The 10,910-nt window shown below is 44.8% G+C and overlaps 1 protein-coding gene across 10 annotated transcripts in view; it reads left to right on the top strand.

Annotated features, from left to right (window-relative positions):
* UST (uronyl 2-sulfotransferase) overlaps window positions 1-8,855 on the top strand; it is a 172,857-nt gene extending 164,002 nt beyond the window's left edge. For 2 of the 10 annotated variants that reach the window (XM_075499025.1, XM_075499029.1), the window contains 3 exons: window positions 132-408; window positions 6,471-6,526; window positions 7,079-8,855. In XM_075499025.1, coding sequence (XP_075355140.1) covers window positions 132-408; window positions 6,471-6,526; window positions 7,079-7,143 — 398 coding nt within the window. In that variant the 3' untranslated portion in view covers window positions 7,144-8,855. Of the gene's footprint in view, window positions 1-131; window positions 3,350-6,470; window positions 6,783-7,078 lie in introns of those variants that run through there. The other 8 variants (XR_012775298.1, XM_075499026.1, XM_075499028.1 and 5 more) reach the window with 8 other exon arrangements.
* Window positions 8,856-10,910: the final 2,055 nt, after the last annotated feature.

Genomic DNA, 10,910 nt, shown 5'->3' with positions numbered 1-10,910 from the left:
ATTAAGGAGACAGATTGAGCTCATTTGTATCAGTAATGCAGCAGGGCCATGCCTTAATCTTTTAAAAAAAAAGGTTTAGGTCTGGTCTCGTTAATCAGCACCCACCATGTTGCTTGGGTTTTTTTTTACAGAACATAGGAAACTTGGCAATCTGACTGTGACAGTGAAAAAGACCGTCCCCTCTCCAGAAGCAATACAGATCCTCTACCAACGCATGAGATACGAATACGAGTTTTATTACTATGTCAAAGAACAGTTCCACCTGCTAAAGCGCAAGTTTGGACTCAAGTCTCATATCAGGAAACCACGTCCCAGACCCGAGTTCTTCATTCCTTCTCCCCTGGAAACAGAGGAACCGATGGACGATGAGGAAGATGATGAAAAGTGGCTAGAGGATATCTATAAAAGGTGATGGATGGAAGAACTATCCTTTCTCTTCTGGTGATCCCTCCAGCTTTCTTAAGATTTTTTTTTAATTATTATTAAAAGTAATTCCTTAAGGAACTGAATTAATGCGCAGCAGCATTTGAAATGGAATGAAACAGACCATTCCCACACGCTGGGGCCATCGGGAGATACCTGGTTTTGCAAGATTGATTCATTGTATGGTGTCGGCTCTATAGCATCCTTGCTATAGCATAGTTCAAGAGAGAAGTATCTATTGTCTATCACAAAATAACTTTTGGAGTGCACAATAGTCCTCTGGACACCTGCAAAACATAAGAGAATAGATAAGGTGGTCTTGCAAAGGAAATTTTACAGACTCTTGTCTCTCTCTTTGTCCAGAAACGAGTCTTCATTGCATAACACTGCAGCATTAACTACCGGCAATGCGGACTACAGGCAGTGAGCCATTTGGGAAGAGTGTCTCTGCCCAGAGCACACTGGTATCCCAGTGGTACGGCCAGAGCCACTGCCGTGTCTGTGCGCATCGAGGATAACAGGCTCGGAAAGGGGCTAGATAATGCTTTCTGAATTACCCTGTGTGGGAGGAGTGAGGCTGCTATTCTGAAAAATTAATACTAGTGGACATAAGGCAAGTTACAGGACCTAGGTGTTTTTGGTAAACCCTTCTAATTCACAGAGTGGAAAAAGTTACCTGGCCAGTGAATGGCGACAACAGATGAAAAGTGCAAGGCAGGGTTACCTAAACAGTAGAGTTGTATTTCTGCAGGTGAGTACTTCTCTATTAGACTCTGAAGGAAAAGGTACAGTGTATTTTTTTTATGTTCAGGGAGGGTATTTGTAGATTTTTATTCTTCTTACGGGTCACAAATCCAAAGAGATACAGAAGAAGTCACTCATTAAAAAACGTAGATGATCTGGAACTCCTATTAAGTGTGACTGGTATTTCTGCGATCACAGAATTTAGTTGTTCACTTCTGAAGCTGAACGCAGCTGCCCCACCAGCGCAAACACCAGACACCTGCTTTTAGCATGGCTAGAAGTAAAATTAACAATATGGACATACACAACTTCTCTAGTTGAAATATTTCAGAATGATAAAACAAAGAAAAGAAGAAGGCATACTCTGTGAAACCAAAGCCGATTCAGTGATAGGTTGTTACGAGAGTCACTGTGAAAGTTTGCCCTTGTTAATCACTGCAAGTATTATCAGCAAACACCAGGAAGGGGATCAGTGGAGCCTGGGCGGGGAAAGGAGAATAGCTCCAATACGTGACATGCTGTTGTCTTTAAGGTGGGTGTCCCCAGGGTTCCCTGTGACATGCGGGCTTGCCGGCTATTCGACAGCCTGCCAGGACTGGTGGTGCAGAAGTGACAGACCTGCACGCAGCAACGGGCAGAACTATTTGGCCATCTGCTCCATAGCGGAACAGGGGGGATTTGGGGGTCTTGGTGAGGCCTTGGCCTCTTGTGCACCGTTGTTGCCAGAGGTAGCTGGACTAGCAGAGGATAATAGCAATAAATTCCTGTCCTAGAGCACTGGAAAGAAGCAGGGCTGAAGTGTTGCAGGTCCTTGCCAGAATGAGTCCCAGTAACACTTCAGGGGCAATGCACCTCTGTCTAACTCACGTCCTTTCTCAAACATCTACCAATAAATTTTTGCTTCCTATTCTACAGCTGCCTCAGCAGTGTATCTGCCATCTGCAAGCTCATACTTTGGTTTGCAATAACAAGCAAAAGTTATTTTGTGATGGACAAGGTATATAAACTTGGGCTAAACTTGAACATGCTTTCCAAGGGTTTCCTCTTCCATGAGCCTGCTGAGAGCCAGTAAACATGATGGCCCGTCTTCATCACCAGTCAGTCTTTACTGTACCTACACGCAGAGAACGAAAATAAAGAAGTGTAATCGTGTTAAGACAAGATGCTAACTTGCAGAAAATATTATGTAGAAGATTCTGTTCTCATTATTAACATCCCAGGTTGGTGGTAGCAATGCACTACCGTGGGGGAGCACATTAAAGAAAGCTGAAAATGGCACAGATAACAACTAACATATTAGCTAAAATATGAATCTGCTGCATTGTATATTTTAAGTGGTTTCTATGAAATTACATTGAAAGAGTAATGATTAGTTTACACACTGTGGAGTTGTTATATTTTGGAAAGAAAACTAATATTCTCACCTTTCTGAAATTCTGTTTGAATCCTTTTTGCCAACGTTGTAACAGAATAATCAGTCACTTAACACATTCACCCTTCCTGCAAGTTCACTGCTGCTTACCGTAAAGTCTATTTTTATCTGTTTATTTAATGGTATCTTCAGCCATCACTACCTATAAGCTAAATACAAAACCTGTTTAATGATTTACTCGCTAGGTTTTAACATTGTCGTATTTTTCGTAACAATCAACCTGGGCTCTCCTCCTTGAATGGTACTTCAAAAATTTATCTGGCACATAGCGTCTAAGATTCCTGGTCCTACGGCCTATTTGTCTGTCATGAAATATATTTTACTTAATTGTTAAAAGGTACGTTTTAAGCTGGCTAATCTTTGACTTATTTATTGAAACTTTTCAGCACATTCCAAATTCTAAGTTGCTCAGGAAGAAGTTGATTTAAATGATTATATTTTGGTCTAATTAATATTTCTTATTCAAAAAAAAAAAAAATCATTGTTTGTAAGCCTTTAGCCCACGTCAGCTTTGTAGGAAGTGCCATGCATGTACATGTAAATCTTTGTGGGGGGAAAAAGGTGGGTGCTTGACATTTATGAAAATAAGAAAACATATGTGTACATTAGCTTAGCTATAAATGAAAGCAACGTATGTTTTGGGATGAAATATTCTTTAACTTATTCACTACCATCTCCTGAAATATAAATAAGCCATATGACTATTTTTCGGTCCAGTGATGTTTAAAAATAAAACCTGTACATTTCTTCCTAGCACCATAGTCCACTTGCTTATGCTAGTTTTCTTGCCAGGGTACAGTGGCTGTGGGTAAGATGCTGGAGTTGCACCTAGGAGAATAGGATTGGATCCGGCATAGTTTATCATCTAAAAGTCCTACTTTAGCAGCAAGACTGGGGTAGGTTGTTCCTGGGTTATTCTATGTCCCGAACTGTCTGGAGGTGTGAGAGTGAAGGCAGAATTATTCTACTCACCTGAGATGTGCAGTAAGTACCCTGAAGTACATTGTCTCGTGTGCTTTGTGGCTGCTAAGTAGAAAGAAGTTTTATCCAGGAGAGAATCAGCTTGGTCCCCATACACTGCATTTTACTAGACGTGGTATTTGATGGCCAGGCGTAAAAGCTCCAATACTCCAGAGTGATGTTGTAATGTAAGTAAATCAGTGCTTTCACACTAAAGAGAGAATCGACCATTGTTAAAATGCAGCATTCTGGAAAAAATAAATTTTGGTCTTAAGTTTCAAGTGACAGTGACAAATGGTGCCATTTTTTGTTCCTATTTAATTTACTTCTCTTCCACATAAATTGTGGTGCTGATGCAAGGCTAAGTCTGAGTATCTGAAATGTTCTCTACTTGAGCGTAGAGAAGTAGCTCGGCAGAACTGAAGGTATGTGAAACTGATGGTGTATTTGAAGCATTACAATTTCTTTGCGATTCTTTATCGTTGGACCTTTGATGAATTGTTTGAATGTTATAATATAGAATGGTACGTACCATCATAAACACACCAACAAAATGACAAATTTTAAACATTGGAGAACAGGTCTGTGGATTCCAGCCATTGAATTCTTCCTACTTTCAATACTTGCTGTAATAAAAATATTTAATGTAAAGGTAGATTTTTTGACTAAAAAAGGAAACCACACTGCATGCCAACTTGGGTCCTCTTATCAAATGAAAAAACATCATCCGCCAACAAGTAAAACTCTACATCCTCTTAAAAAATAAAGGTCTGTAATTTCCAGTTAAGGGTAATGGTGCTCTGATCTTTCCCTCCATTTTAAGAAAGGGAACATCTGTGATGTTAGACCATAGCCTAAAACAACACAGCAACATTTTTGAGAGCTAGAATACTGTAATACAATACCACAGCATTCCTTCTGTTTTATTTTTAAGGAATCAGCCTTTATTGCAAAGAGTTCAGCAAACATATAAAATGCTGTCGATCAATCTGCTTGCATGAGCCAAGACCAGAGAAAAGAACTGAGCGTTGTTACATATAGACCTCCATACACAGGCTCCATGGGAAAAACAAGAAAGGTCTACCAAGCCTTGGAAGTACCACCAGGACCACTTTTGCAGGGTCTGTCCCAAGGGAGTGTTTTCAGAGTTGGGCTCTGCTTAGGTGCCCACACGTATGGTGGGAAGGGTGCTGGAAGGCAGCTCTGTGAGAAACAGCCACTGAGGGGGTGAAAAAATCCTCTGCAAAATGTTAGAAGTGGATGGAAGGGATCTTATTTCGAAGGTCGAAAGTTAAATCTCAACCACCATAAATCAGTTGCTTATGTCTCACTTACAACTGAAAAACTGTCATACATTTTCTTTGGTTTGCCCAGAAATGGCATTGCATGCCAAGCTGCAGCACAAAGTGAACTTCAAAGCTGTTGTAAGCTTCTGAAAATAGGTGTGTGTAATGAAAGCACGGCACACCATAACGGTTGTGTCCCAGCACCGATGTCTGATGCTGTCATATTGGAAGAGCCTGGGGGTGGGGTGGAAGGTTGTTCTGGGGGCAACAGGGGATGAGGAAGGGGGGAGGTTTTCTGCAAATACATCTATGGCCTTTCAGACACCATAGGATGGTAAGATTTGACCAGTGGTATATTTGAATGTGGAGTTCAAATATAAACCTGTGGATTTCCTTTTCTGAGTATGTAAAGGAAGAATGCAAGTCTGGTTTTGTATTTAATTGATGGTGGCTAAGAGGGTAAGTTAATAACACTGCTGTCAGGCAGGCATGGTAGGAGTGTGCTTTATGCAAACTTTTGCCATCCTTCTGTTCCCTTCTTTGGATCCGATGGGCAAAAAGGCCGATGGCAAAGCATTCTGCCACACCGCGGGGGAACTGGTGATGTGAAAAGTAGAGATGAGCAGGAATACATGGAGGCAATGCTATTCGGGGTTAAGAATAATGGTCTAAACACTAGGATGGTATAGAGCACCCAGCAGAAGTGTTACACAAACTGCTCACTCTCTTCATGGCTTTGGCTCATCTGGAAAACTTGAGACCATGCTTCAAAATCAAATACAGATCTGCGATTTGTATTAAGTTATAATTTTTTTGGCTTTTTCCATGCACTTCCGAATTTTCCGTGCACTTCCATCCACCTCAGAAACCTGGCAGAGTATAAGCACACAGCCTATACCTGTATCTGATGTGCAGGAGCTGATCTGAGGCATAGATCTGATCCTTCAGCAAACCTCTCTCCAGGTTGAGCGCAAGTAATGAGCTGAGTGAAACAAATCCTTCTCAGCGTAGTGGTGCTGCTAATGAGCAGAGTAATATTTAGTTACTGTGCCACAAGGGAAAGTATTCCTGCAGTTTTCCAGTTTACCAGGCCAGGACAATACTGGAGACTTTAGATAACCTCAGGGCTCACAGGAGCGTTGTCAGGTGGCAAAGGCCAATTGTATCTCCCAGTTTTGAACTCGTGATCATCTCCATTTTGGGTGCAGGAAAAAAACGGAGGCTATTACAGTCCATGGCAGACACAAGCAACAGTCCAGGGTATGGCTTCCCATGACAAATGGGAATTTCTCTTCTAGGAGCCTCAAATCTAGTTTTTGTGGTGATAAGCTCAGGGAGGGGAAATCTACTCTAGTCGTTGGTCTCTGATTCCCCAAAGAAGACAAGATTTCCAAGATCGTGCTGGAGAGATGTGCTAGAAGAAGCGGCGATGAGGCACCTATGCCTCACTGAAGAGCTGTAAGCCTTTTCCATTTTCACTTTCTCCCATTTGTTTGTATTTGAACAAACCATAGGGCATATTTGGTGTATTTCCCAAGGTCAAACTGTGTAGGGTATTTCTGCACTAACCATATTGTCTGAGCATCTTGGAAAATGATTAATATGTTTATCCTTTTGATCCACAGTGGAGGTAAAGAAGTGCTGTTATCCCCATTTCATACATTGGGAATGGATACAGCAAGTGGGTAAGTGATATTCCCAATGTCGCACAGGAAGGTTGTGAAAAAGCACCGATTATAATTTAGCCAAGTGTCTTAATCCTTGAACTTTCTTTCCTGCTCTAAGATCAGTCCTAGATTTTAGAAGGCAAAACAAGTACCATGGAAAATTTTAGTTACATGGAGTTGTCTCCCCTTATCTTTTCCTTAAAACTCTGCAAACTTTTCAGGTAACTGCCTAAATATGAAAGACTTTTTAGCCTTCAGCAGACCATTTATGTCCTTTGGGGACAAAGATTAATTCCTAGTCTTATCTATTTAGTTGCATAATGAACACCTGCAGAAATGGCATGGCTGTAAGGTAGCTTTGTGTTTGGGAAAGGTGATCCTGTAGCAGTAAGAGCAGATAAGCAGATGGATGGGTGGCTGAAGTCACATCTTGCAAATTTAGCCATTTGCAAGAACATGGTCACATTTTCTCCTGAAATATGTGGTGCTTGTAGGCTACCTGAAAAGTCATCAAACCTGTGTTCATGTATGTAGTCTAAGTTGTGTTTTCCTTTGTTTTTCCACAGTGCTTAGAAACCCAGAACATGAAGTGATGCCTTACTGTTCAGCAACCAACAGCAACACGGAGTGAAAAGACAGTTCTCACTCAGCTCACCGAGTAGTTGGTTTTGTCTGGTGGATCCATAAACCAGAAAGCTTCTCCAGCTATCAGACAGGGGTATATGCCTCTCAGCTGAGAGATCTGGTGCTTTCCCCTCATCTCCTCCCGGTCCCTCCCTTACCTGGACAGTATGCGTCATTAAAACTTTTGCCTACGTCTTCTGGGGAGCATCTTAAGGAAGAGTGAGCAAATGGGGACGTAATCCAGACTCATGTGTCCAAGTGCCCATGCTTTCTGGAGGAGCATGAGCTCTAAACTTTGATACTGGGAGAAGGCTCTTGAGGTTGAGCCCACCTTGTAGGTGTCAGCTTCGTTCCTGCTCCAGATCTAGTTTCTGCTCTGAGTATTAGGGCGAGTCCTGGCCTGTCTCTGTGGAAATAACTGAGGCTTAGCAATGCCAAATCCGTCCCCTTTGGCTTCGGGCCGGGAGGCTGAAATGCACTGGCAGGTGAGCACATCAGGGTGCAAAGGAGTCTCCGCGGTGTCAGTCCTCCGACATGAGCAGAGACGCTCGGTGTCAGCAGCAGCCCTGGAGGCTGGTGTCTGAGCGGGGAGAGGGAAACAGAGCCAGTTTCTCGGTCGTAGCTAGCTGGTGGGCATTTCTGCCAAATTTCCCTTGGACAAGTTCGTGCTAGTCCTGTCAGCACTTGCTGTGGGAAAAACCTTTCTTCCTGCACTTCTTGGGACAGAAAGCTGGCAAGGAGAGCCCGGCAGTGCCTCTCTTCCAAGGAGGCTGGAGGGATCCAGGGGAGATGTGAGGGTGCAGGGGAGGGAGGGCAGCAGCCTCCTGCCTGCCTGCCCCACGGAGGGCTGCGCTCCGGGCTGTTTCTCAGCAGACCCGGGCAGGACGGTGCTGATAGAGGACAGTGTTGCTCCTTGAAGCATGAAAACCCAGCTCCTCACAATGGGGTTTCTTGTCAGAAACTCTGCTGTGAAAACTCCCTGGAGTCTGCGCATAATTGTAGCTTTCCAGCAGGTTTTGCCCCAAATAACATGATTTGGCCCATCAGCGTTGGCTGGAAACTGAGCTTTCTAGTGACTCCACAATCCAGCCCTTGTCAGTCACGCCACTTGGGTCCGTGCATGGGGCTCTTTGTGATAAACCTCACTGGAATTTGGAAACTGTTCAGCAAATTTGACCTCTACTTTGTCTTATAAATATCACAGTGTCAAGCAGCATCACGCATGTCTTATCACTCCAAAACTGGGAGAAGGAGATGGAATTATTATGTGGTCAGCTCTGATTTTCCAAAACAGTATCTTTTGAGTCAAAGGAAAAAGCTTTTTGCTTCTCAGAAAGAAAAGAGAATGTCCTCTTTTTGCCTGGGGAAGGGGGCTCTTCTCAAACTTACTCTGATTCCTCAGGAGCATGGTCACCCCAAAGGAGCCTAAAGCATTTTTGTCTTTTGTAGGTAGAGCACCATGGCAGCCATCTCCCGCGAGGAAGGCGAGATGAGACCCAACCCATTTCTCTGTTCTCACTACGGGAAAGGGAATGGAGGCGTCGGCAAAACCTTGGCCAAGAACCGCTCTGACCAAAGTTAAGAGCTTCTAGCTTCTCTGCAAAATAGAAAAGTGCAAAATAGATAGCGAAGCTTACACCAGAGCAATCCAGGGCAAACAGGGAAAATGCATTTAGCCACAGGTCAGCATCTTTCAAGAAAGCTGCCGCTCCTGGCTAACATGAGGAAGGTCAGGCCCTTTCTTTCCTTAAAAAATGCATGTGGTCCCGCGGTGCCCCCTCCCCAGCTCCCCTCCCGGCCGCTGCCTGGGCTGCCGCAGCCGTGCCGGTGCTGTCGCAGGCGGCAGAAGAGGATGCAGCGGCACTGCCGCCTTGGGAGCCCCGCACAGCCGGCAGCCCGGCTTGCTGCCGAATCGCTGTGTGGCCCAGCCTAATTGCTTAAAGCTTTCCTTTTCCCCTCACCACGAAGGCTGGAGTGTAGTATTTATCTACTCTGCAAAACTTTTATGAGAATTGGTACGGTTTTGTAGAATTCCTGAATAACCGGGATCACAATAGCTGCGGTGGAGCCAGACTTCACAAACCCCAACGCCTGCGCTGTTTGTCTTATTTACGCGCGGTCTCTGCAGGCAGGAATCGTGTTCCTCTGCCTCCCACCGATCCCAGCAGCAAGTGCCCCAGACCACTCAAAATCCAGCTGAGGTGCCACTGCCCAGCGTGCCCCGGGCACTTCAGCCTCCACCCTCCTTCTGTGTCAGTCCCGGGCACCAGCAAGCTGCCTGGGCACCACTGGAAGGCAGCTGAATGTAGCTCTCAACCACTCAGGGACTTTGCACTAGTTTATACTCCTCTGGAAATAAAAAGGAGGCACTGAGAATTTCCCTGGGGAAATTTTCCATGGGGAGAACCTCCTCATTTTCCTGCCAGACAGTCAGCTGGGAAGAGTAATTCGAAACAGGACAGGTAATCCCCACCTTCCCCAAAATATCCCTTCAGGTTTTGGCCAGCCTTTATGTACTGTGAAGCCAGCAGTGTCACATCATATCTTTGAAGACTCCCCTTACAGGCAACGTTTAGGATCAAATAGTAATAGTAATGACAAATAGTCACGATAATAACGTTGTGTTTACCTCACAGTGTTAATGTTCAGCTGAACGGTATATGCTGCAATTGAAAACAACCAAAAAAATGCTTCATATGCAGAGGAAGCCTTATGCAAGAGGTGGATGAGTGCAGGTTAAACTGCGGGAGGCTCCTGCTGAGGAGGCCTAGACTGCAGTGCTCGATGCGTGGGCATAGCTAGCTTTTCCATCTTCCCTCCCCTCCAGTGCGTGCCAGTCATTTCAGTTTAGATGAAACAGCCTTTTAGAAAAAAACAGCAAGCCAAGCCAAACCCAGGTATCCGTTGTTTTCTCCAGCCTGTCCCTACAAAAGCAGTTTGCTTTAGTCCAGTGAGTCAAAAGGTAATTGCTCCCTTACTCATCATTGCCATTTGCATTGCTCAAGAGGAGACCTGGCAGAGAAATGGTGTGGACAAGCCCTGAACTTGCACTGGGACTTGGTAGCTCATTCTCGGGGAAATGCAGCATTAGTTGTTGGGACTTCAGGCTTGGAGACTGTCTAAATGGTTGGTGTTATTTGCTCAGGGCCAATGGAGCCTGCGTGAAGGTGCCACCCTAAAGGGAACCGCAATCTGAAATAACCAAGTGGAGCAAAACCAGGCCGGCACACACAGCAATGGCAAGTTCCCACCGTAGCGCTGCAGTTCCGCAGTTAGCATGTGTTAGGTTTCTGCGCTGTACAGGAGCATAAGCAGGTATATGTGTATAGCTTCAAAACACTAGCTACAGCCCTCTGGAGCTCCACAGGGTCTTTAGACACAAAAGACAGAAAGGGTTTGCTTCTATGAAGTTTGAAAGAAGTTTGGAGACCAGAGCAGAGAAACCAGAAGAGAGGTGAGATGTGTGGCGAGGTGTAAGGAGCAGAACCCTGTACAAGGGGAGGCGGGGAAGGATACTCCCGGTGCAGGTACTAAGCAGCTGGATATCCATAAGGGAGCTGCAGAAAGGCCAGTCACAGCCTCTCTGGCTCCACTCTCCCTGCCCCTGCTGCTGAGGGCACACCTTGTGAAAAGCCCACGCCTGATAAAAGACAGGAGCACACAGCAACAGGGAAAGGATTCAGCCCAGGTCCAGACATAGTGATGGGTCCAGGTGAAACTGCTTAATAACCCTGGAAGTCACTGGTCAGGTGCTGGAGCCAATCTGAGGGGAGG

Source organism: Mycteria americana, chromosome 3 (genome assembly GCF_035582795.1).
Source record: "Mycteria americana isolate JAX WOST 10 ecotype Jacksonville Zoo and Gardens chromosome 3, USCA_MyAme_1.0, whole genome shotgun sequence".
NCBI classification, from domain to species: Eukaryota; Metazoa; Chordata; class Aves; order Ciconiiformes; family Ciconiidae; genus Mycteria; species Mycteria americana.
The sequence above is the reverse complement of the archived record's forward strand: the minus strand, read 5'-3'. Positions and strand labels throughout refer to the sequence as shown.